Here is a 27,818-nt window from a genome sequence, read left to right as displayed (position 1 = left end):
CCTGGGGGAAGAACCTGGGAGGAGCACCTGAGGACTGGAGCAGAAGTGACTGGGCAGGATGTGAGACAGACCGGAGAGAGAAGGCCATGGCAAGGAATCAGACCACCATGTTCTTTGTTCATCGGTAGCTATAATGTAGATCTTGTCATTAATCTGTAAATGTAAATAATGTATAAATATTGTGTTTGTTAACTAATCATTTAAGTGTAACCGTCCATTGATTTGCTACTCAATATATTCATTTTAATATACACTTATTGGTGTGGGTTATTTGTCTGCTTCTCAAAAGAACCGAAACCCTAGTAAGAGGGGTGATTAATATTATTATTAATATTATATTATTATTATTATTATTATTATATATAGTCAAAATCTTACACCCCCTCAGTTACAGGGCCTGCCCCCTTAAGCACTGCTTATCCATATGATGGGTTAACAGACCCTATAACATTGGCGTAGGGATGTGTTGGCGTAAGGATACAGCCGTGTTGCATTGGGAATGCTTCCAGACCAACTGGAATGTGAAGTCTGAATGATTCTAAAGTCGTGTTATTTTGTTCCATTCTCCCAAAATTGTTTAGATAAAATATCCAATTACATAACAAAATTAACCGACTGATTTTTCATACCAAGTTATGTATTTCTAAGGACAATGAGCCAAAATTCCATTTATGTATATTGTATGAATGTTATCCTGTTCCTATCTCATATATTTTTAGCTCAGTGACCGGCAGAATTCTATTGGAGTGAATATTATGTATTCTGAGCCAAAAAGGCATCAACAACAATTTGCCCCTCTCATCTGGGTCATGTGTAACCTGGGGCAGCCATTCCAACAGATACGCTCTGAATACAATGGGAATCTATGCAACGTATCTGTTATCTGCTATGTAACCTGTGCCTTCTCTCCTCTTATCCAGCTTGAATGGCTGCCCCCGGGGCTACACAGCGGGGTATTTATATAAACTATAGTAGGGTTTCTGTAGCAAACACCCCAGCTGTACCAGTGCAGGAACGGCTGCCCCCGGGGCTACACAGCAGGGTATTTATATAAACTATAGTAGGGTTTCTGTAGCAAACACCCCAGCTGTACCAGTGCAGGAATGGCTGCCCCCGGGGCTACACAGCGGGGTATTTATATAAACTATAGTAGGGTTTCTGTAGCAAACACCCCAGCTGTACCAGTGCAGGAATGGCTGCCCCCGGGGCTACACAGCGGGGTATTTATATAAACTATAGTAGGGTTTCTGTAGCAAAACACCCCAGCTGTACCAGTGCAGGAATGGCTGCCCCCGGGGCTACACAGCGGGGTATTTATATAAACTATAGTAGGGTTTCTGTAGCAAACACCCCAGCTGTACCAGTGCAGGAACGGCTGCCCCCGGGGCTACACAGCGGGGTATTTATATAAACTATAGTAGGGTTTCTGTAGCAAACACCCCAGCTGTACCAGTGCAGGAATGGCTGCCCCCGGGGCTATACAGCAGGGTATTTATATAAACTATAGTAGGGTTTCTGTAGCAAACACCCCCAGCTGTACCAGTGCAGGAATGGCTGCCCCCGGGGCTACACAGCAGGGTATTTATATAAACTATAGTAGGGTTTCTGTAGCAAACACCCCAGCTGTACCAGTGCAGGAATGGCTGCCCCTGGGGCTACACAGCGGGGGTATTTATATAAACTATAGTAGGGTTTCTGTAGCAAACACCCCAGCTGTACCAGTGCAGGAATGGCTTGCCCCCGGGGCTACACAGCGGGTATTTATATAAACTATAGTAGGGGTTTCTGTAGCAAACACCCCAGCTGTACCAGTGGCAGGAATGGCTGCCCCCGGGGCTACACAGCGGGGTATTATATAAACTATAGTAGGGTTTCTGTAGCAAACACCCCAGCTGTACCAGTGCAGGAATGGCTGCCCCCGGGGCTACACAGCGGGGTATTTATATAAACTATAGTAGGGTTTCTGTAGCAAACACCCCAGCTGTACCAGTGCAGGAATGGCTGCCCCGGGGCTACACAGCGGGGTATTTATATAAACATTAGTAGGGTTTTCTGTAGCAAACACCCCAGCTGTACCAGTGCAGGAATGGCTGGCCCCGGGGCTACACAGTGGGGTATTTTATATAAACCTATAGTAGGGTTTCTGTAGCAAACACCCCAGCTGTACCAGTGCAGGAATGGCTGCCCCCGGGGCTACACAGCGGGGTATTTATATAAACTATAGTAGGGTTTCTGTAGCAAACACCCCAGCTGTACCAGTGCAGGAATGGCTGCCCCCGGGGCTACACAGCGGGGTATTTATATAAACTATAGTAGGGTTTCTGTAGCAAACACCCCAGCTGTACCGGTGCAGGAATGGCTGCCCCCGGGGCTACACAGCGGGGTATTTATATAAACTATAGTAGGGTTTCTGTAGCAAACACCCCAAACTGTACCAGTGCAGGAATGGCTGCCCCCGGGGCTACACAGCGGGGTATTTATATAAACTATAGTAGGGTTTCTGTAGCAAACACCCCAAACTGTACCAGTGCAGGAATGGCTGCCCCCGGGGCTACACAGCGGGGTATTTATATAAACTATAGTAGGGTTTCTGTAGCAAACACCCCAGCTGTACTCCCATACATTAATATTTCTCCAGATACCAGCTACAAATATCCAACTGCTTCAGTCTGGGGTCGAGGGACAGTTCTGGACTAGAAGTCACAATGGGATTTTGCTGAGAACTAGAGACAGCTGAGCACCAACCACCTAGAATATTATTTACCTGGGGGGGGGCAGTTGGTCAGATTCAGTTCAGATGAGAAATAGACATATATGTATACACTTAAAAATGAGGCTTTAGGGAGCTGTGAATTAGAACATGTTTATAATTTCACAGTGGGTTCTGATTTATTGGCAGTAGGAATAAATCCCATGTTTATATGCTGAAATCCAGCTGCAAAACAGTTCTTCTCTTTCTGCATCATTTGAAATCCTGGCAGGGGAGGAGGGACTAAAACACCGATGTTACACATTGTAACACCTTCCCCACAGCTTACAGACAGCATGCAGGAACTACATAACCCACAATGCATTGCACTGGGATGTTCCTTTCCTTATTGACATCACGTGTGCAGCAGGGAATTGTGGGATTGGGAGGAGGCAGGCTGAAGGCTGAGGGACAGGCGACTACTGTTACATTTATTTGAGGGACAAAATAGTCAGCCAGATCAGCAGGGGAACAGGGGCAGGGCTTAGGGAACAGGGGGCGGGGCTTAGGGAACTGTTCCAAACCAGATTATTACATTAAACATCATGAAAAGGCTGCATATTTTTAATTGATGTATATTGCAAAGTTGCTTGAACTTATGCTTACGTTGTGTTTGGGTGAAGTTCCCCTTTAAACAACCTCGCGTTTCAGTTTGCAGATGTCAAGCTGAGATATATATGTCAGAGAAAGCAGTTGCACCTGAAGCCCCAATCCCATAATAAGTCAGTACTGTGAGAATGAGAATATACTGGGCTTGGACAGAGATTTATAGCTGCGTCGGACGCCTTAAGAAAAAAAAAACAATCCCAGAGCTAAAATCAGATTCCACAGACACAAACCCTGCGCGGGATCTGTTCTAAATTATTTCTCTATTAATATTCACCCAAACATATTGGCATTAAGCGAAGCCACCAAAGGAACCTTGGGGAATTGGTTCTGCAGAACAGAACAGAGGTGGAAATAATTCTCATTTAAAAATCTGAGTTGTCAATCATATATTGCTTGCCCCGCCTCTATGCCGAAGGCATAGAGGCGGGGCAGGCAATATATGATTGACAGCTCAGATTTTTAATTACAATTACTTTTACTTTCCATTCAGCACTTCCTAGATATCACCTAGATAGCAAATGCATAAGATTTTGGGGTGATACAAAGCTTTTCCTTAATAACACCAAACACAAAATGGCGCCGGCCTGCTGGCTGTAACTGTAAATTCCAAGACTGCAGGGAAAAATAAATGAAATAATGTATATAATGTAAATAAAGTTTATTTTGCTCTACTAACATGATAGAAAAGTATTTGGAATAATTTCTTAAGGTGACAGGTCCCCCTTTAAGGTATTAAATTGGGCCACTTAATGGTCGAGGCAATAGATCCATCAAGTCAATATCAGACAGTATAAAGTAACCACACACTTACCTGGGTAAAGGTGGCCATACACATCAAGCAAGCAGATATATTCTCCCAATATGCCCACCGACAAGTGGGCCATATTGGGCTAATCGGAGCATAGGCGCTGTCGGATTAGGGACTGCATCAACGAGCCAATGCGCTCCCTGATCCCATGGAACATCAAACCTGCCCAATTTTAGGCCCGATCTGGGTTGGGTCTGGGTTGGGTTGGGGGGGGCAGATAAGCTGCCAAATCAGTCTTAAGGACCCAAATCGGCAGCTACCATTTGCCCGTGTGTGGCCACCTTTAGGGTGAAGACACACAGAGCTACTAGTAGCAGCTACTTCTTGTGGCTACTAAAATAGACACTGCTGATCATTTACTGATAATTGTCTCTACGTGTGTTTTAGCAGAGGCAATTCTCATTACTGTCTATGGCAGGGGGTTTTCTGGCGTTTAGTAGCCATGAAAAAGTAGCTGCTACTAGTAGCTCAGTGTGTCTTCACCCTTAGAGATTGGTAGGAGTATGGTCTTTAAAACAGGACAGACATTACAGGGAAATGAGCCTTGCTCTCTGGGCCCCAGTTACCCCACAGCTTCACATATCGTAGGGCTTTATCAGATGAGGGGCACTGCTCTAACAGGACACTGGTGGCTGACAGTGACTTACTGAGCAGTAAGTGATGGTCAACACGATAAAAGGAGTCTCCTTATTGTACCCGGGAACAACAGCCGTACAAGGACCCCGACCCTGAGTATGCCGGACCTTTAACTGCGGATTTGTTATTTTCTCTGATAATTTAGTTCAAACTGCAGGTTCCAGCGGTGCCTGTCTCCCTCCCTACGGACTTATCATTTGATATGGGCGTGTGTAGCTTTATAGCTAGAAATTCCTGATTGTGAACGGAATGTGAATATGATAAACACCCAACACAGCGAGCCTGCCGGCAGCACTGGAGGCCACACTCTATCATTCCCTGCCCCACACTCAAAGCGCCCGGTCTCTATGGTGCAAGGATCTCTGTACAAGGGAGAAGCTCATAGAAATGAAGAAGAAAGAATTTAAAGAAGATATGTAGCCCTATAATTGTATGAATGCTATAGTGCAACTGGACAGCACATCCTCACTAGGTCTGGGTAAAGAACCCATACTGAGCTGAAGTTCTGGCTGTTCCACTTCCAACAAAGGCCCAGGCCCCTAATGGCGTACCAGATCTTCAAGGGATATTGCTCCAAAATCACTGTACTTTTATTCCTTCTCTGGAAAATGTTATGTAGAAAAATTGACTTTATTACTGATTCCAGTGTAATCGTTATCAGAATAGCTTCTCTGTCAATGATGCTCTAAGCCATTGGTTGGGGACCATTGCTCTAACCCAACATGTTGCTCCCAACTCCTTGTACTCTATGTTGCTCTCAGTGGCCTCAAATCAGGTGCTTATTTTTTATTTCTTGGCTTGGAGGCATAAAAACCCAGTGTAGTGCCCAACAGAACCTCTTGTAGGCTGCCAGTCAACATAGGGCAACATGTTGCTCTCCAACCCATTAGATGTTGCTCCCAGTTGCCTCAAAGCAGGGACTTATTTTTTATTTCTTGGCTTAGAGGCAAGTTTTGGTTGCATAAAAACCTGGCATAATGTCAAACAGAGCCTTCTATAGGCTCCCAGTCCACATAGGGGCTACCAATAGCCAATTATAGCTCTTATTTGCACCCCCAGCAACTTGTTCCATGCTTGTGTTGCTCCCAAACACTTTTTCGATTTGAATGTGGCTCACGGGTATAAAAGGTTGGGGATCCCTGATATAGGGGCTACCAAATAGCCAATCATGGCCCTTATCTGTACCCACAGATACATGTTTTCATGCTTGTGTTGCTCCCCAACTTTTTTTTACATTGGAATGTGGCTCAGGGGTAAAAAAGTTAGAGAAGGCACTTCTTTTTGTATTCCAGGCCAGAGCCATATTTACCCTACAGACATCCAACTGATCCCCAAGTGCCTATGTAGACATGCACCAATGGTCAGAGGGAAGGGGACAGGCTGCAGTGTGGAGTCTGGGGTGACACTGGACTAAAATACAGCCCTGTTCCAGGTATTCCGGCTCCACCTGTTTATGCAGGACCTCTCCTTACTGCTTGTTTCCTATTGGTAGTTACATGTCACAGTTTCCTGCAGTCCATGATTATTCCGTCTCAGTCAACCTATCAATCATTGGCCACGACTCTCCATTTATGTTACCTTTGATCTCAGCTCCCTCATTTACGCTTCCCATCTAATAATGTTGCCATTGGCCCAGTTGTGCCAGGCTTTTTCCATACCGCAGTAAAGAGAGGATGAAATCACTGCTACTGTACCCTTACTGGTCCCTACATATCTGCCGACAGTCTCCCCCATTCTTCCTTCACATTTTCCCCTCACTCTTCAACCTTTCCATGCAATGCACTCATGTTCCCAGGATTTATTAAAGGGATTTATTACTCCTCTTTTTCCAAATATATTAATCCAGAAACAACACTACTAACTAGCATTCCCTATAAATACTCTAATTACTGTTACTTTCCCTACAGGAGGAGGTTTGGCCGTTAGGAAACAGGATTTTGTTTTTTACCATTTCTGTCTCTGCCCTTCGGACAAGGAACACATTATTATGAAGTAAATAACAGCAAGTTGGGAACATTTAAAAAAAGGAGTTGAAATTATCTTTAACCAGCAGAAAAATACAACATCCCGTGTCCCTTTTTACTATTTTAGGAGATTTTCAGTGGAACATTATTAACCAGTCCTGTTTATATCACATGAAAGTCAATGGGTCTGAGAAGGCCGGTGAGGCAAATGATGATAGGGTTCATTTACGAAGACAACGTAATGTGGTAAGTGCAAAATTTAGACACAAACTGTCCTGTTTATTTACCCCCAACACAGCATTTGTCCCTGAATATCACTTTAATAGTGGGCAACTGCCAAGTGGCATCCACCCCACTATATTTCTTACTGGTTTTGTTCACCAATGTTGTGTGTGGGGCCAATAACAGCATTAGGGCGGCCATACATGGGCAGCTGCTGATTCTGGTCCTTCAGACCGATTTGGCAGCTTATCTTCCTGTGTATGGGCAACCTGACCTGGCAACCTGACCTGCCTACCTGACCTGCCGATCTTAGCCAGATCTTGATCAGCCAGGTTTTATTTTCCAAAAGCAAAAAAGTGTCTGCACACTCAAAAATTACAAAAGAAAAGAAATTCCTGCCCCTTTTTTAACTTTTTTTTTCCCCCGATGAAGACCCATTATTGGGTTGAAACGCGTTGGGCTTTATTTTCCATGTTTTGTATTCAATAAAATTTTCTTTGCTTTTGTAATTTTCGAGTGTGCAGACACTTTTTTGCTTTTGTGATTATTTTTGGAGTAGCTGAATGGGTTTTCTCCAGTGTACTGCACCTCGTTCATGATTGAGGTTCTGGTAAGGTGTGCACTCTGATCTTTTGTATTAAGTTTTATTTTCCGTCAGATCGGGGACAGTGTCGGCTTAGCCCTATATCACCTTTAGGTGGGCATATCGGGAGAAGATCCGCTCATTTGGCAACCTCACCAAACAATGTATGGCCTCCACTTGGCACAAGTTAGTTGTGGCTATGGACACAGCCCCTAATGGAACCCTGGAATAGCAGTTCACTTCCATGCCTTTGTACTTGCACTAACATATGTCGTGGGGTATTTTTGCAGAAGACCACCCTGGATAAAACAGCAGTTATATGATATACTGTATGTCAATGCAGTTCCTGGGAAAAAATTGCATTATTGTAAGCTACAAGCTCAAGGCAAAATCATATTACTGTATATACTTGAGTATAAGCCTAGTTTTTCAGCACCCAAAATGTGCTGAAAAAGTCACCTTCAGTTTATCGAGTTGGGTGCTATGGGTCCCTCCAGGCTAGCACCCTTTGCAATTTAGACTACCTGCAACCAGACCCTTCAGTGCCCTGGCCTGCTCCCAGTCACAATACTTATTTTCCCTTACGTGGCCTCCGGGACCGGGTCTGCTGCCAGTTTGCCAATGTGCAATGAGCGTGGGGTAATACTCATGTTGTTTTTGTTAACCCTCTTCTCCACAGAGCTAGTTTACTGTTTTTAGTTGAAATAAATATTTAAAAACAAATACCCTATTGATGCCTCAATTAATGTAATTTTATTGGTATTTATTTTGATGAAACTTAGCAGGAGCTGCTGCATTTCCCACCCTAGGCTTATACTCGAGTCAATACGTTTTTCCAGTTTTATTAGGTAAAATTAGGTACCTCGGCTTATATTCGGATCAGCTTATACTCGAGTATATACGGTAATCCTACATATATTTAATGTCTTACTATATTTGTCTATCTCAGCCAAAAAACTATTGCTCTATGAGGCTCCAGTTTTATTGTTATTTATTTGTTACTTTTTATTACTTATTTTTCTATTCAGTTCCCCCTATTCATATACCAGTCTCTCATTCAAACCACTCCCTGGTTGCCAAGGTAATTTGGATCCTAGCAACCAAATAGCTGCTGGAACTCCAAGCTGCTAAAAAGTGAAATAATTAAAAAACTACAACTAATAAAAAATGAAGACCGATTGCAAATTGTCTCAGACTATTACTCTCTACATCATACTAAAAGTTAACTCAAAGGTGGACAACTCCCTTTTGAACAAACCCTTGCACCTGAGGGCAATTTGCTTTATTTGCCCTTTGCACCCCACCAAACATTAGTATATAAGACCTATAGTTCATAAATATATAATTTCAAACTGGGGGAAATGATTTGGAAACATAAAATGAAAGCGCTGTTATCAGAACAAAGAGAAATATCTGGAATGCAATATTTATGCCGCAAGTATAAAAAAAAATGTACAATTTTTTTCCGACATGAATATTTTGGATGTTTCTCTGAAACATATTTCAGTTCAGTTTGAATCCTGACAAATCGTGATCTTTTATTTAGACACGGAGCAAATGTTTCCAAGAACAAGCTGTTTGGTTGCTTATGTGTCTCTTGCAAAGTAACCGCTATCTGTCCGGGAACCACAGCCAAGACTTGGGTTGCCAAGGCCTGAATGGTGCAGTTCTGCTCCTGTTATGTCTGAACTGAATACCTTGCTCAGTGACCTCCTATTATTTATCAGTTTAATCTGCCTTAGTCTGGGGCTTCCATTGGACGCTGCTTCCAAGCCTTGTGTAATAAGGAAAGGGCGAGGGAATACAGAGCATATGAGGTGCTGAAACAGGGGAAATTTGGGGACATTCCATTCTCCAGTTCTTTCAGCGCCCCACGATGCAATGCACTATGGTAACTGCTACAAGAGATGGCAAGAACATTCTCAAAGCAGCAAATAACTAGCATGTCTGGGGCAGATACCTAGGGCAATATTTATGTTTATGTTCCAGTAATTAGTTATTTCCACATAATTCAGTGTAGAGCTGACTTTGCATTCTGTGAGTCTCTGGCAGAACAGATTAGGACTAAAGGTACACGAGAACCTTTTCACTGGGTTTTATTTACTCATGAAATATTCAGAATGCTCCCATAGGGATGTTGTTAAAATGTGTGCCTGTCGGATGTTTCCCTCTGTAGGGAGCAGTGATCCCCAACCAGTGGCTCAGGGGCAACACGTTGCTCCCCAACCCCTTGGATGCTGCTCTCAGTGCCCCCAAACCAGGGAGTTATTTTTGAATTCCTGACTTGGGGGCAAGTTTTGGTTGAATAAAAACAAGATTTCCTACCAAATAAAGCCCCTGTAAGCTGATAGGGTGCATAGCGGCTGCCTAATAGCCAATCACAGCCCTTATTTGGCTCCTCCATGAACTTTTATGGTGTTTGTGTTGCTCTCCAAGTCTTTTTACATTTGACTGTGGCTCACAATAAAGGCTGGGGCCCCTGCTCTAGATAGAGCCCATGTCTGTGTCCCCCCAGCCCAATAAATGTGAGTGTCTATGGCATCTACAGCAGCCCCTCTGGCATTTGCCAGAGCATAAAGCTTGCCTGTCTGGGCCCACTATATACATTTTAATGGTATCAGTCACTGGGGAAGGTTGTGGCCGTGTCATTGACCCATTGGTTTGGATCCCGGTACCCTTTTGGCCAGGTCTTCACCACTACTACTATGCAACTCAGAGGCTACAGGACTAGTGATGGAGTATCTGCCTGGTCCAGACAGAAGCAGTAAGGCTGAGGACTAGGGATGGGGTAGTGAGGGTTCTCAGACAGGTGAAAGGTTGGATCTATAATATTCATGATACTGTATAATCATCAATGGCACAGGTTTAAACTTGAAAATCAGATGGCATCCAGAAATTAGGCAGTGAAAAAGACAATTTATGTATGGCCAATACCAATCTGGGGCAAGCAAGTGTAGGCTTAGCCTAGCAATGTTCTCCAAAGCAGAGCTTTTCTATACGTTTGGTCCAGGCCCAGGTTAAAGCTTGAAATACATTGGACTAAAATATTGAATGCTTTGTCCTAACACCCCAACTAGTACAATAACAACCCCCAGTTTCAGATAATTATACTATTGTTTTATCTTATTCAGCTTTGAAGGTACAAGTATAGGACCTGTTATCCAGAATGCTCAGGACCAAGGGTATTCTGGATAAGGGGTCTTTCTGTATTTGGATCTCCGTACCTTAAGTCTACTAAAACATTAATTAAGCCCAATAGGAGTGTTTTGCATCCACTAAGGATTATTTATATCTTAGTTGGGATCAATTACAGGTACTGTTTTATTATTACAGAGAAAAGGGAATCATTTAACCATTAAATAAACCCAATAGGGCTGTTCTGCCCCCAATAAGGGGTAATTATATCTTAGTTGGGATCAAGTACAGGTACTGTTTTATTATTACAGAGAAAAGGGAATCATTTAACCATTAAATAAACCCAATAGGGCTGTTCTGCCCCAATAAGGGGTAATTATATCTTAGTTGGGATCAAGTACAGGTACTGTTTTATTATTACAGAGAAAAGGGAATCATTTAACCATTAAATAAACCCAATAGGGCTGTTCTGCCCCCAATAAGGGGTAATTATATCTTAGTTGGGATCAAGTACAGGTACTGTTTTATTATTACAGAGAAAAGGGAATCATTTAACCATGAAATAAACCCAATAGGGCTGTTCTGCCCCCAATAAGGGGTAATTATATCTTAGTTGGGATCAAGTACAGGTACTGTTTTATTATTACAGAGAAAAGGGAATCAGTTTTAAAATTCTGAATTATTTGATTAAAATGGAGTCTATGGGAGACAGGCTTTCCGTAATTCAGAGCTTTCTGGATAACGGGTTTCCGGATAAGGGGAACACATTTGGTTCATTTTACTCCCACAGCACATATCAGGGTTGGTGTTATAGCTGCTATCTGGTTGCTAGGGCTGAATCACTCTAGCAAACAGTCACAAGAAATAATAAATAGCAGCAAGCCCAAAGAGAGAGACAAGCAGTTACAAAATAAGAGTAAAATTACAAATGGAAGAGGAATGATGATGGTCTGAAACCACAATAAGTATAAAATGAAGACCAGCTGAAAGGTCACTTAGAATAGGTTTGTCTAGAATAGAGTAAATGTAAATGTATTTTAAAAGTAACATATAAATCATTCGGGATGTACTTGCCAGGGTCACAATAAACTGTTAGTTGTACCAGAAGATTTACAGTTGTATGTATATTGCTCTATAAATAAGGGAATTGGATATATACAGCGCAGGGTTTAGGATTCTTTCTCTTTGGGAGGAATGTATAAAAGTCGGTAACAGAAAAAATACTCGCAATGAGAAAGTGTATGGCTCTGTGGGAACAGATTTGCCTTCGCAAAAAATCAAATATGGGCTTTGTAAACATGGAAAAAGTTTTACGAAAAAATTGAATCTAATGAACAGGCATGTGACCTGTGCTCTGATAAACTTCAGTCACACTTTACTGCTGCGCTGCAAGTTGGAGTGATATCCCCCCTCCCCCCAGCAGCCGATCAGCAGAACAATGGGAAGGGAGCAAGATAGCAGCTCCCAGTAGGTATCAGAATAGCACTCAATAGTAAGAAATCCAAGTCCGGCTTGGGACTCCTCCAGTTACATGGGAGTAGGAGAAACAATAGGTTAGCTGAAAGCAGTTCTAATGTGTAGCGCTGGCTGAAAGCTCAGACTCAGGCACAATGCACTGAGATGGCGCCTACACACCAATATTACAGCTACAAATACATTTGTTGGTTCAAGGATAAAAGGTTAAATGGCAGAGGGAATTATTTGCTGTGTAAAAGTGTCATTTAGAGATAAAAAGTACCCCATAAAAATCATGACAGAATCTCTGTCAAAAGCTATGGGACTCATAATTAAGTAATAAAATATTCTTTTGCTTTCTGGGTTACATTTTCTTCATATAATTAGAGGCCAGTTGATCTCCAGTGCTGCCTCTTTCTGAGCTTTGGAGCAGGACAGTTAACATTGCGTGGAGCAAACTCAGCGGTAACTGGGTAACAAAGCTCAAAGTGATACCCCGAGTGGCTAGGTGCATCCCACGGTGTTTATGGGTTAAGTTGGCCATACACGGGCCGATTGTAGTTGCCGATATTGGTCCCTTGGACCGATTCGCAGCTTATCAGCCTGTATAGGGGCAGAAAGGACGGCAATGCCCAACTGATATCTGGCCTGAAATTGGGCAGGTTAAAAGATTTAGTTGGATTGGGGACCGCATTGGCTCATTGATGTGGTCCCCTAACCAACTGTGCCATTGCTGCCATTAGAATTCAATCGTTTGGCCCCAGGGCCTACATTTTCCCAATATCGCCCACCCGTAGGTGGGGATATCGGGAGAAGATCCGCTCGCTTGCCGACCTCGCCAAGCGAGCGGATCTTAACGTTTATGGCCACCTTAAGTGGGTGCTTAGTCTGACAGAGGTGTAGGGTTGGAGTATGCAGGTAAGTAGGCCAAGGGAAGTTTAGAACGTGATATAAAACATTGTGATATAAAATATTTTCCTGCCATTGGGTTGCATACATACATTAACAACTGACCAGCTGTGAAATCTACTCCTCCATCTGTTTTGTGAGAAATAATGTTTCATTTGGCACAACGAGCAGATCTAAACAATACAAACTCCATTCCATGAAGAAAGAAGGAAAAAGCAAGGTCCGCAGGGACCCATGGGAGTTACAGATACACTAGCAAACAAGGGGAAATTGTGCTCAACTACTAAATGTAATTGTTAAACCATTAGGCCGGGGTGCAATAAGACTGCGACCACAAAATTCATACAGACGGTGACAAGAGCCCCTCTGCACTCCCCCATTATCAGTATATATAGGGCATTAAGCCATTCTGTGCATTAAGCTACCAAGCAATGCCCCAAAACAGAGATTGTTTGTCCCTATATTGATAAAAATAAACAGCAAAGATTTCAGTGGAATAAAAACAACAACATTTATTGGCTCAAATTAACAAAAACATAACTAACATATAAAATATACTATACCAAACAATGGCTAGGTGCATCCCAGTCTCCTAACGCGTTTCGTCCCTATATTCGTCCCTATATTGCAATATATTCAAGCCGGCCAACTGCGCCACAGGGGGGAAAGTGTAGAGTTTTTATGTGTTTTTATTAAAAACTTCACAAAAAAGAATAACATAACTCAAACCGACACGCCGGCCAATAATTACTACTTATAACCAATATTCACCCCCCCCCCAGTCCACTGGGAGAGTGCAAGCCTTGGGGGGGCGGGAGGAGGGCCGAGTGGCCTTGGGGTGCACCACTTTAAAATCTGGCCCTGCTTCCAAATAGGAATCTGCCATTGATTTCTACATGATCTTGACAGGTTATAGCAGGTGTATTTGCGTATTTAGAATTGTCGCGTAATAAATTTGCGAAAAAGTTTTAATTTTTTTTCATAACATATTCGGGTTTTCTGCCTCAAAAACCGAAAAAACTGATTTTAAGTAAATAATGTGGACCCTTCCCAACTGTTTCATTTGTTATACAGTATATATGAAGGCTGGGAGAGGGGGGGGCTGAAGGGTAACTTGGCTCTACTGAAGGGCAATTGTGGTAAAAAAGAGTAAGTCAAATGACCAAAGAAATCCAGAAAATTTTGGAAATCCCCCACAATAAACTGGGCCAAATCCTGGCAATGTTCATTCTTTCCGTTTGCAGGGGGAATATTGGGCCACACCCCATGTTGTATGACAAGATAGATATATATTAGATAGAAATGTTAAACTGTGAAATATCGAAACACAATAATGTTTGGACCAACAAATAACGTCCCATAAACAAAACAAACTCTTGGTGAATAAATAAAGAAACGATACAAATCAGGCGCAATATCTCTAGACAAACCAACAAGCCTTCTTTAAGGGGGGGGGTCACCTTTGAGTTAACGTTTAGTATGTTATAGAGTGGCCAATTTTGAGCAACTTTTCAATTAGTCTTCATTATTTATTGTTTTTGAATGATTCTGACTCTTTCCAGCTCTCAAATGGGGGTCACCCCCCCCCCAAGAAAAAATTCCAACTTCTTTTCTATTGTGTTTGTCAAGCAAAATACGCTTTACTTACACTATATAAACAATATAAATCTTGTTTCCTTCAGTCTTGGAATTACACAATCACAGCCAGCAGGCAGGCGCCATTTTGTGGGCACTGTTAGTAAGGCAAGCTTTGTATCGCCCTAAAATCTTTTTTATGTCCCAGAATGGAGGACCTGATGCCCAAACCCATGCACTGGCTACACGATTAGATACTGGGGAGGAAAAGGGAAAGTAAGTGCTGAATGGAAAGTGAAAGTAAATGCCAGAGGAATAGAGGCGGGGCAGGCAATATATGATTGACAGCTATGATTTTTAAATGCCTTTATAATAGGTATAGATGTGTTAATAAAAAAAAGGAATTTGGGTTTCATGTTTCATTTAAAAAGGGCTTTTATTACACAGCTTTTATGTGTGAGTGACAGGGTCCCCTTAAATGATAAGTCCAACACTGTATGATGCAACTATAACCGAGTGCATTAAATCCTGAATATTTACTGTTATACATACTGTAACTGTCAGTTCTTATCTAACGACTGTCTGTAATAGATAAAAGCTGCAGCCACATCCCTGACTTTGTGCTCGTTATTTCCAATCTCGTTAAGTGAGAGGAGAGAATGTTGGGTTGTGGGTCGAACATTTGCCGTTATTCAGGGTTTAAAAAAATCTTCTAAACCCTTCCCAAACACAAATATACATATAAAGCATTGTACAAAGGGCAGTGACTAACGGGGGTCTTTCATTTTCCAGTGGTCACTTTGGCCGCCCAACCTCAGTGACAGGGGAGGATACGCTTCTACGAATTCCACGCTGCTAAATCTGCCCTGTGGTTTCAGCTGTTTGTGGCGCTGGTTTGTTCTTGCCACTATCATATAGAAAGCGGGGGGTTCCCAGGCCGTAGGGCCCACAGGGGTGTACTGGGGGGGGCACACTGAAGGCTGGTCAGGGGGAGATGTCTCTATATATAGTCCCTTGTGAGACTCACTTGCAGTTCTACAGTTAAATTCTTGCCGACCACAAGTGCCAGTTGCTTCTCTTCCCCTTCATTAGTGATACGGCAAATATTGCAAGATTTGTGTCCAAAAACATTGAAAAAACTAATAACGAGCGAATCTGTCCCATTTCGCTGAAACATTTGCCAGCAAAAGGTTTCAAGATACGGGCGTCAAAATTTGCAGCAGCAAAATTCACTGTGCAACAAAAAAATTGTCGCCCGTGCCAAAAAAAATCGTCGTACAGGTCAATAAAAATGACGCGCGTCCAAAAAAGTTGTTGCGTGCGTTATTTTTTTTTCCACAAATTTTAAAAAATCACAGGGGCGAATTTTTTTTTTCACTGTAAATTTTGTCACCTGTTTTGTGAAAAAATCTGCCACAAATCCATGTCTGGCCAGTTATTTCTAGGGATGCACCAAACACACTTTTTTGGGTTCGGGCCGAACCCCCGAACCCACTCTGAAGGATTCGGCCGAATCCCGAACTGAATCAGCAAAAAAAAAAAAAAAAAAAATTTCACCTGACCATTTAACCCTTTCTGACCGCTGATTCGCCCAAATCAAATCCGGGATTCGGTGCATCCCTACTTATTTCGCCCATTACAAAGCTTGCGAGTGACAGTAGAAGCCATTGGGGGTTGCGTTGACCTATTTTTCAATTTGTGTTGTTAATATTTCTCGTTCTCATTGAAAAGTTTTTTTTCCCCCCACTTTTAGGCAATCAAGTTTTATCTTAAATTTGAGAATTTTAATTAGGGATGCACCAAATCCCGGATTCGGTTCGGGATTCGGGCCAAATCCAGCCGTTTTTTTGATGGATTAGGTTTCGGCCGAATCAACAGCTGAGCCGAATTCAAATTAGCATATGTTAATTAGAAAATTGGTTAAATTTTAGGGGGAAAAAGTTGTGCACACAGCAACTTTTAACCCTTCCCGGATTCGGATTCAGTTTGGGATTCGTCAGAATCCATCAGGGTGGGTTTGGGGGTTTGGCAGAATCCATCAGGGTGGGTTTGGCAGAATCCATCAGGGTGGGTTTGGGGGCTTGGCAGAATCCATCAGGGTGGGTTTGGGGGTTTGGCAGAATCCATCAGGGTGGGTTTGGCAGAATCCATCAGGGTGGGTTTGGGGGCTTGGCAGAATCCATCAGGGTGGGTTTGGGGGTTTGGCAGAATCCATCAGGGTGGGTTTGGGGGTTTGGCAGAATCAATCAGGGTGGGTTTGGGGGTTTGGCAGAATCCATCAGGGTGGGTTTGGGGGCTTGGCAGAATCCATCAGGGTGGGTTTGGGGGTTTGGCAGAATCCATCAGGGTGGGTTTGGGGGTTTGGCAGAATCCATAAGGGTGGGTTTGGGGGCTTGGCAGAATCCATCAGGGTGGGTTTGGGGGTTTGGCAGAATCCATCAGGGTGGGTTTGGGGGTTTGGCAGAATCCATCAGGGTGGGTTTGGCAGAATCCATCAGGGTGGGTTTGGGGGCTTGGCAGAATCCATCAGGGTGGGTTTGGGGGTTTGGCAGAATCCATCAGGGTGGGTTTGAGGGCTTGGCAGAATCCATCAGGGTGGGTTTGGGGGTTTGGCAGAATCCATCAGGGTGGGTTTGGGGGTTTGGCAGAATCCATCAGGGTGGGTTGGGGGCTTGGCAGAATCCATCAGGGTGGGTTTGGGGGTTTGGCAGAATCCATCAGGGTGGGTTTGGGGGTTTGGCAGAATCAATCAGGGTGGGTTTGGGGGTTTGGCAGAATCCATCAGGGTGGGTTTGGGGGCTTGGCAGAATCCATCAGGGTGGGTTTGGGGGTTTGGCAGAATCCATCAGGGTGGGTTTGGGGGTTTGGCAGAATCCATCAGGGTGGGTTTGGGGGCTTGGCAGAATCCATCAGGGTGGGTTTGGGGGCTTGGCAGAATCCATCAGGGTGGGTTTGGGGGCTTGGCAGAATCCATCAGGGTGGGTTTGGGGGCTTGGCTGAATCCATCAGGGTGGGTTTGGGGGCTTGGCAGAATCAATCAGGGTGGGTTTGGGGGTTTGGCAGAATCCATCAGGGTGGGTTTGGGGGCTTGGCAGAATCCATCAGGGTGGGTTTGGGGGCTTGGCAGAATCCATCAGGGTGGGTTTGGGGGCTTGGCAGAATCCATCAGGGTGGGTTTGGGGGCTTGGCAGAATCCATCAGGGTGGGATTGGGGGTTTGGCAGAATCCATCAGGGTGGGTTTGGGGGCTTGGCAGAATCCATCAGGGTGGGTTTGGGGGCTTGGCAGAATCCATCAGGGTGGGTTTGGGGGTTTGGCAGAATCCATCAGGGTGGGTTTGGGGGCTTGGCAGAATCCATCAGGGTGGGTTTGGCAGAATCCATCAGGGTGGGTTTGGGGGCTTGGCAGAATCCATCAGGGTGGGTTTGGGGGCTTGGCAGAATCCATCAGGGGGTTGGGGTTGCAATCTCAGGGTGGGTTTGGGGCTGCAGAATCCATCAGGGTGGGTTTGGGGGCTTGGCAGAATCCATCAGGGTGGGTTTGGGGGTTTGGCAGAATCCATCAGGGTGGGTTTGGGGTTTGGCAGAATCCATCAGGGTGGGTTTGGGGGTTTGGCAGAATCCATCAGGGTGGGTTTGGGGGCTTGGCAGAATCCATCAGGGTGGGTTTGGGGGTTTGGCAGAATCCATCAGGGTGGGTTTGGGGGCTTGGCAGAATCCATCAGGGTGGGTTTGGGGGTTTGGCAGAATCCATCAGGGTGGGTTTGGGGGCTTGGCAGAATCCATCAGGGTGGGTTTGGGGGCTTGGCAGAATCCATCAGGGTGGGTTTGGGGGTTTGGCAGAATCCATCAGGGTGGGTTCGGTGCATTTTAATAAAGAAGCAGTATATGACTGAAAGCTGGGATTTTCAAATGCCTTTATAATGGATATGGATGTGTAAAAAAAGAATTTGGGTTTAATTTGAAAATTACTTTTAATACAGTTTGGTATGTTTGGGTGACAGGTCCCCTTTAATGAGCTGCTTTACCCCCCATTTTCCCTGCAGAAGTGGGCTTAGTGTAACAATTATTGTTTAGTTCTATGATATTTGTCTGTACCGGCTATGAGCAAACAGATGTTTTCCTGCTGAATACTAGGGGTAGGCAGGAGAGGCAGAGCCTAGGGTACCACTGAGTCCTACGGAGGCTTAGAATAGTAGAGGAACAGAATAGTCAGTGCAGCCTGCCCTTGGCACACTTTCAATGGAAAGTTAATCCCCTCATTGTTTTCTATTTCACCCAGTTTCAACTGAAACTTAAACACATTATTGTTTTCCAAGAATGAGCGCCAATGCTCCTAAAATGGCTGCTGGAGCACTTCCTGTTTGGGACGTAGTAAATGCAACATTTTTTTTTCGCCGTTTCGCAAATCAACCCTGAATTGTTTGTGTAAATACTATGGGAAATGGCATTGCCGTATTTTGGAGCTTGCAGGTGCTAGATTTTGGGGTCTTCAACCCAAATTGTAGGGTTCTAACTAAAACCATTAAGAATTGTATTGGTATTGTTGATATTAAGGGGCACATTTAATAAGCAATTTTGAGAAAAAGTCAATTTTTTTTTTACTTCTAGATATTTTTGAAAATTACGCATGGGTTTTTGGCAGTACTCGATTTTTCTGATATTGTTTCTCAAATAATTTGAGTTTTTCAGAAATGTAGTTAACTTTTTTTGTAAAAAAAAATTCAGCAGGTTTGATCTGTCGAGTACCATTGAGTCCTATGGAGGCTTGTGACAGCGTGTCCTTCAAGGAGAAATGTATCCCCTTGTTGTTTTCTATTTCACCCAGTTTCAAGGGGAATTTGATCTCCTCATTGTTTTCTATTTCACCCAGTTTCAAGGGAAAGTAAATCCCATCATTGTTTTCAATTTCACCCTGTTTCAAGTGAAACTTCTTGTTTAACAAGAATGAGTGACAATGCTCCTAAAATGGCCGCTGGAGCACTTCCTGTTTGGGAAAAATAAACATTCACATTTATACTACTTGAGTTTATACAACTTTCATGGTAAGAAAAAAATGAATTTTAGTAAATCAGCCCCTTAATGTATAGTGTTGGTACGGTGTTGTATTAAAGCTGTAACACCTTAGGTTTGAAAGAATTCATTAAAGGAACAGTAACACCAAAAAATGTTTATATTTTAAAGAAATTCAACTATAATGTACTGCCGCCCTGCACTGGTAAAAATTGTGTGTTTGCTTCAGAAACATTATTAGAGTTTATATAAACCCTGGTGTGTAGCCATGGGGGCAGCCATTCTAAAGAAGAAAAGACACAGGTTATATAGCTGCTAACAGATAAACCCTGTAGAATACAATGGTGTCTTATCTGTTATCTGCTATGTAACCTGTGCCCTTTCTCCTTTTTTCCAGCTTGAATGGCTGCCCCCGGGGCTACACAGCGGGGTATTTATATAAACTATAGTAGGGTTTCTGTAGCAAACACCCCAGCTGTACCGGTGCAGGAACGGCTGCCCCCGGGGCTACACAGCGGGGTATTTATATAAACTATAGTAGGGTTTCTGTAGCAAACACCCCAGCTGTACCAGTGCAGGAACGGCTGCCCCCGGGGCTACACAGCGGGGTATTTATATAAACTATAGTAGGGTTTCTGTAGCAAACACCCCAGTTGTACCAGTGCAGGAATGGCTGCCCCCGGGGCTACACAGCGGGGTATTTATATAAACTATAGTAGGGTTTCTGTAGCAAACACCCCAGCTGTACCGGTGCAGGAATGGCTGCCCCCGGGGCTACACAGCGGGGTATTTATTATAAACTATAGTAGGGTTTCTGTAGCAAACACCCCAGCTGTACCAGTGCAGGAATGGCTGCCCCCGGGGCTACACAGCGGGGGTATTTATATAAACTATAGTAGGGTTTCTGTAGCAAACACCCCAGCTGTACCAGTGCAGGAATGGCTGCCCCCGGGGCTACACAGCGGGGTATTTATATAAACTATAGTAGGGTTTCTGTAGCAAACACCCCAGCTGTACCAGTGCAGGAATGGCTGCCCCTGGGCCCGGTTTAAACTATAGTAGGTTCTGTAGCAACCCCAGTGTACCAGTGAGGAATGGCTGCCCCGGGCTACACAGCGGGGTATTTATATAAACTATAGTAGGGTTTCTGTAGCAAACACCCCAGCTGTACCAGTGCAGGAATGGCTGCCCCCGGGGCTACACAGCGGGATATTTATATAAACTATAGTAGGGTTTCTGTAGCAAACACCCCAGCTGTACCAGTGCAGGAATGGCTGCCCCCGGGGTCACACAGCGGGGTATTTATATAAACTATAGTAGGGTTTCTGTAGCAAACACCCCAGCTGTACCAGTGCAGGAATGGCTGCCCCCGGGGCTACACAGCGGGGTATTTATATAAACTATAGTAGGGTTTCTGTAGCAAACACCCCAGCTGTACCAGTGCAGGAATGGCTGCCCCCGGGGCTACACAGCGGGGTATTTATATAAACTATAGTAGGGTTTCTGTAGCAAACACCCCAGCTGTACCGGTGTAGGAATGGCTGCCCCCGGGGCTACACAGCGGGGTATTTATATAAACTATAGTAGTGTTCCTGAAGCAAACACCCGAGTTTTACCATTGTAGGGCAACAGTACGTGATATTTCAATTACTTTAAAACACTTTCATTTTTTGGTGTTACTGTTCCTTTAAGGATGGCTAATAGCCGCCATGTTTGTTTCCTTGCTGCCGGTCAGTAGAGGTCAGTAACCCCCCATTCAGATTTAATGTAGTGTTAGCTATTCTCACCAAATTCTTGTATTTGCATTGGATTTATGAGTTTGTTGTAACCTTGCCTAATGTCTAGGCCTCCTCCCTCACTAACCAGGCCCGGACTGGCAAACTGTGGGTTCAGGCAAATGCCAGAGGGGCTGCTGTAAGATGCCATAGACACTCACTATTTATTGGGCCGGTGGGGGGGCTGTTTGTGCCTCTGTCTAACTGAAATACCAGGGCCTTTTTTGAACCCCAGTCCGGACCTGTCACTAACAGTGACCAATGTTCTAATGTCTTGGAACAGTGGTCATCAGTCTTTTTTAGTTCAAGCCCACCTTGAAGATCCCACCATTGGTTAAAATCATAGTTTCAAGATGATCTAGAGCAGCAAATGCACATTCACCCCGAAATTACTGTAAATTACCTTCTATCTGGGTATTTATGTGTTTCTAGGAAAGCAAATGGACCTTCTCCCCCATTGTCACCCCAACTGGCTACGCACCTCCTGCCACTGCTTCACATCCCCCCAGGGGGGCCCCAGCTGTCAAATTTGGAAACCGCCAGTTTAAATTATAGTTGATGAGGATCATTTTCCTCCTGCTTCTGCTACTTATTATATATATTACATTTCAGTGTATCCCTCGTCAGCTGGAAAAACAGCAAAACGACCCGCTGAGAAGCATGAAATCCGGCACGTGTACGCAGTAGCCCCGTTTCTAAATAAATTCAATCGAAATGTGGTTCTCTCCTTGTCTCAAATGAATGACTTTTGGGCATATTTACACAAAAACACATCCTTTTGGCCTCTTCAATTGAGGTTACCAAGGCTTCCTACCCTCCGACATGTGTTATGTATCACAGCATGGACTGGTGCTATTTATACCGGATAAGTAGGGTGGCAGAGTCAGACGCACACATTTATATAGATCTGTTCCCGGGGAGGAACGTCTGGGAGGAGATGAGCTATAAATGAAAACCACACAGAGCCTCAATCAGGCTTTTTTTGTTTGAAGTCTGTTCCTCTATTGTAATTCTGGAATGAAACCTCCTATCTCTTGGGCTTCTGAAAACCTGCAACCTGCAGCTAAGAAAACACACATGTTCTGGCTCCAACGCCCAGTCGGCTACAATTAGCATGAGGCACCAATAAACTAGGGGCCAGGGTTACTTAAGGTCTTCATCTGGCTTCTGCTGTTATAAACAGGCCCAGTAATGCCCAAAAATGTTTATTAATCTGAACAAACAATATTTATTTGTATCAAGCTCATGTAGGGGATCCAAAATGGTTACAATACAACGTTTTCTTTAGGAAACATCCCAGTGCAATGCATTGTGGGCTATGTAGTTCCTGCATGCTGTCTGTAAGCTGTGGGGAAGTTGTTACAATGTGTAACATCAGTGTTTTAGTCCCTCCTCCCCTGCCAGGATTTCAAATGATGCAGAAAGAGAAGAACTGTTTTGCAGTTGGATTTCAGCATATAAACATGGGATTTATTCCTACTCTTTGAAGGAACAGATTACAGGGATAGGGATAGGGATATTAGGGCTTTCGGTTTTGTTAGTTTGGAAGCCGGAGTTCCCCTTTAAATGACAATGTTCATATTCAAGTGCAGGCATTTCTAGAGGTTCTTGCTTGGTTCTCCTTATAGGGACCAGAGGAGCATTACTTTATACCATTTTAATTACTTGAATAATGTTAGTTTACTATGTGCCCCTATAATTCCTATGTAAAGAGACCTGAAGCAGTGGAAGGGCACCTCCAGCCTTAAGACCAATTATAGTTATGAGAGTGAATACTTATTTATCTAGATATTCATGCATCTATAGAAGAGTCACTTTTATGAGCTAGGGGATCCAAAATGGTTACTTCCCTAGTTTTCCTTCCCATGCCCTGTGGGTGGGAGGTATCCATCCTTGGCTGAGGGATCTTGTGACTAGTTTCTGTCAATGGTGTAATGGGAAGGAACACATGGCTCATCCTCTTTGGTCTCCACCTAGAACCAGGGATGGGCGTGATGGGAACGTGGAGTGTAAGGTCCCTGTATCAAAGATCAGTATCCTTGGAGAAGTTGGGGAGCATGGGGAGCAGGTATCAGGGTCGGACTGGGTTGGCAGGGCACAGGGAAAAAACCCAGTGGGCCCCACCGGCCCAGACATGATCCTAGCCAGCAGATCCCCCTCTCCCAAAGTTCCAAAGGTAGGAATAAAGCATGCATGTTCAGGGACAGGTGGTGGGGGGGCCCTGGGGGGGCATGGTGCGGGTCCCTTGGGGGGATGCGTGGCCCCTGGCGCAGCAGCCCCATTGGGCCCTGCACCGCCCAGTCTGACACTGGCAGGCACCCCTTGACTGAGGTTAAGGCAGTGGATAGGCGCTTCTGGCACACTTATAGACAGGGAGGCTCATCAAGAGCAGTAACTGGCTCCACTGAGGAGTAGTAGCAGGGAGTTGCTACACTAAGAAAACGTTTTTTCTAAGTGTAGGGAACACAAACTAGTATAGGGCTCATTTTATCCCCAAGAAGCTTTCACTGGAGGAGAACCATTACACGGAGATAGGGTTACCAACATTGTTGGGTTATAAACCCGGACATAGGCGTGCGTGATGACACTGGCACTGTGCATCATCAACCTCATCACGTGACATCACCACATGATGACGTTTCTGACTGTGATGACATCATGGGCAGGGTTATTGCATCCACTGGACTCAATTTGGAGGATTTCTGTCCAGTTTTCAGAATGCTGGAGGTTTTGACCCGGACAGCCCCAGGCTGCCGAATTCAAAACCGGACAGGTGGCAATCCTACGTGGAGGTGACACTGAGTGTTAAGACTAACTCCGAAAAGTATTGGTACTAAAGCCTTTGTATAGTCTCGTATAGTCTCATCTTTTGTAATCGGCAAGTACTTTTGCTCCTGTTAATGGTTAAGATTTACTGATTCCCAGTCATGTCTCAGGGGAATTGTAGGTGGAGAGTTACAGTTTGATGTCTAAATCCTCTCTACCTGTAGAAGGCGCAGCTGAGAGAGAGGGTTGCAGGGTAACAGTAATGGTTCTACTGGTTAGCACCTGAGGGCACACAAGCACAGACAGGCTTCAGTTCCCTATCAGGTCAGTCTAGCTGCTGATTGGTTCCGATCCTACAGTGTAGTGTGCTGAGTGCTGCCGGCCCCCCTGCATAGCATAGGATAGGAGGCAACAGGAAGTGGAACAGGTGGGCGGGGCTAGTAGGGTTTTTGGAGAATTATTTTTTTTATATTATTTTTATCTTTTTATCAATAGATCAGCCTGGAACACTACTTTTTAAAGCACATTCCTCCTGTATTTAGATAAGTACAATTCATTGCCAGAATATTGTTATTTTTTCCTAAATAGAAAATTACCATGAAGAATTAAGGGCCGCCCCCTGGGATCATAGGAGTCACAGTGCACACAAACAAGCCAAGGCACACATACATGCTAGGCCCCATCAGCCAATGAATGGGCAGAGTTCTGCCTTTTGCTCCCACACTACTTCCTGTTACAGTTAGAGCTGCATCACTTCCTGTCAGCTGATCTCTGAGGGGGCACACAGCCCATCACTAAATGGCAGCTCAAGGGAAAGGATGTAAAAGGGCAATATTTACTGATATATATATTCCAGTTTGGGGAGATTCTTTAATAGGCCACTTAATATAATATAAACTGTCTGTTGGTTACGTATTCATTCTGGGGGTATAGTTTGCCTTTAACAGTTTATCCCAGTCATAATATAAACCATTAAGCTGAGACTACTGAACTAAACTGTATATACAGTATATATATATATATATATATATGTGTGTGTAATGGCACAGGTGCTAAACTCTAGTAATGTAGGCCAAGCTGAATACATTGTGCAGAGTCTATGGGTGATTTCCTGCCAGTAACACAATCGCTCCCGACCTTTGAATGAAAGCAGAATGTACAGATCATACGATAGGGTTACCTGAAACTGCAGAGAAAATGCAGCCGATGATGAAATGAGACACTGAATTAAAATAAATGTTTAGAGCAGTCAATGTGGGGTTTCCTGCCCAGCTGGGGATTCTTACATACGTGCGGAACTGTATATACTGCGCAAATATAAACAGATATTTATTTCCTTAATTACTTTGTTACAATATGAAGAGCAAATTGGAATTAAAAAAAACCAAAACCTATAAACTAAGCAGATATTATAAGCCTTTGCTGTGTCCCCCCAGGGATGGAAAGTAATAATCAACCTGGGCTTTTGTACTAATTGTTATAACCTACATGGTAAATATAGGGTTCCGTTCTCGTTAGATAGGAACCAGGAAGTTGGAGAACTGACAGAAGTCTGACTCCTCCGTAAGTAGGGGATACCCAACCATTACTGGTGTCCACCAATGCCCTTTTGGGGCCCGGACTTTCTGCTGTAGTTTTGGCTGGGAACTTACTAACTTCGGAGTTTAGACTCTCATAATACAAAGTACAGGTAATGATGAGACCAAAACGTGGTCAATTCAGGCAAAGGTCTAGGGGAGCAGCAAGTATTGTCAAAACCGGAAAAAAAACACACAACAACAAGGCTTAGCAGGATCTGAGACAACCAGAAGTCAGCTTGGGGAAAGAGGGAATGAGAGTAGAAAACACAGAAGGAAGTGATGGAAAAGGGAATAAAAAAACCATAACCAAGATGGTGCCTTTGCCTTCAAAACAAAGTCTTGCTGGACCGACAGGGCGCCTTACATATAGATATCTATCATCATGGTCAAATTGTCTTGATCTTAAATCGCCTGGGTCTCAGGCCTGACTTGGGTTAAGGTTTGCCCAGGTCTAGTAACCAGTGTCACCCAATTGGATATTTGCTTTCAACAACTAATCCGTAAAATGCCGTTATTGGCTAGATCTTGATCCTAAGACTAAGACTTAGTCCTGACTAAGTCAGTCAACTTCAGGACCATCAGGGGAAATGATGTGATAATTAATGATGACAAAGATTTTTTTATGCTGATTTGACTCATCAAGACCCAGGCACAATATATTGATTGTCTTTACCTTAACTCTGTACTGTGAAGAAACATCTCTCTTCAGACCAAAAAGAGTCTCAGCTACAACCAACTTTACCTACCAGTAAGTTAATTTCCTGCATGCTGTCTGTAAGCTGCGGAGAAGTTGTTACAATGTGTAACATCAGTGTTTTAGTCCCTCCTCCCCTGCCAGGATTTCAAATGATGCAGAAAGAGAAGAACTGTTTTGCAGCTGGGTTTCAGCATATAAAATGGTATTTATTCCTACTGTTTGAAGGAACAGATTACAGGGATAGGGATATTAGGGGTTTCTGTTATGTGTGGGGCTCTTTTGGTTTGGAAGCCCCTTTAAATGACAATGTTCATATTCAAGTACAGGCATGTATTTCTAGGTTCTTGGTTCAAGGTTCTTGCTTGGTTCTCCTTATAGGGACCAGAGGAGCATTACTTTATACCATTTTAATTACTTGAATAATGTTAGTCAGTTTACTATGTGCCCCTATAATTCCTATGTAAAGAGACCTGAAGCAGTGGAAGGGCACCTCCAGCCTTAAGACCAATTATAGTTATGAGAGTGAATACTTATTTATCTAGATATTCATGCATCTATAGAAGAGTCACTTTTACGAGCTAGAGGGCCCAAATGTTTGATCTCTGCTTATATCTCCCACTCTCTCATCCCCTAAACATTTGGGTTTATAATCCCCACACACACACACACACACACAAATATCAAAAACATTTCTATTTCTACCTGATCTTTCAGTAAAAAGAATCAAATTAAACTTCAAAATATAGTTTATTGCATCAAAGGAGACAAAACACGTCCAATGGAACATGAATATAACAGCTGTAAATCGCTTCAGGTTGAAAAAGAGCGTTATTATTTTATGATTATTTTATATAAAGCAACACCGGGTAACTTGTTATTTCCTTCTATTGTACCCCTCTTTGTCTTGCTCTGGAGATGCTGGAGTGAGACTGGGCAGCAGTTTGCTTTCTGGCGTTTTCTCTGTGGGTAAAAAGTCACTTTTCAATCCTAAAACACAAGGAAAACAAGGAAAAATGTTACTACAGGCATGGGACCCTTTATCCAGAATGCTCAGGACCTGGGGTTTTCTGAATAAGGGGTCTTTATGTAATTCGGATCTCCTACATTAAGTCTGCTTAACAATCATTTAACAATTAAATAAACCCAATAGGGCTGTTCTGCCCCAATAAGGGGTAATTATATCTTAGTTGGGATCAAGTACAGGTACTGTTTTATTATTACAGAGAAAAGGGAATCATTTAACCATTAAATAAACCCAATAGGGCTGTTCTGCCCCAATAAGGGGTAATTATATCTTAGTTGGGATCAAGTACAGGTACTGTTTGATTATTACAGAGAAAAGGG

General features: G+C 43.6%; 2 protein-coding genes across 4 annotated transcripts in view; one reads left to right on the top strand and one right to left on the bottom strand.

Moving 5' to 3' along the window:
• sla (Src like adaptor) overlaps positions 1-27,818 on the top strand; it is an 87,551-nt gene continuing 59,733 nt past the window's right edge. Inside the window, exons 1-3 of one of the 3 annotated variants that reach the window (XM_004915041.4) lie at positions 1-124; positions 6,710-6,794; positions 6,894-7,012. The gene's annotated coding sequence lies outside the window, so the exon portion shown is untranslated. Of the gene's footprint in view, positions 125-5,951; positions 6,235-6,709; positions 6,795-6,893; positions 7,013-27,818 lie in introns of those variants that run through there. The other 2 variants (XM_004915040.4, XM_031903953.1) reach the window with 2 other exon arrangements.
• Positions 27,349-27,818, bottom strand: part of tg (thyroglobulin) — a 154,201-nt gene continuing 153,731 nt past the window's right edge. Inside the window, 1 exon segment of the mRNA NM_001329557.1 lies at positions 27,349-27,461. Coding sequence (NP_001316486.1) covers positions 27,349-27,461 — 113 coding nt within the window.

The sequence above is a fragment of the Xenopus tropicalis genome, chromosome 6, assembly GCF_000004195.4.
Source record: "Xenopus tropicalis strain Nigerian chromosome 6, UCB_Xtro_10.0, whole genome shotgun sequence".
Taxonomy (NCBI): domain Eukaryota; kingdom Metazoa; phylum Chordata; class Amphibia; order Anura; family Pipidae; genus Xenopus; species Xenopus tropicalis.
Note: the sequence above shows the minus strand (reverse complement) of the source record. Positions and strands in the feature narration are given on the sequence as shown.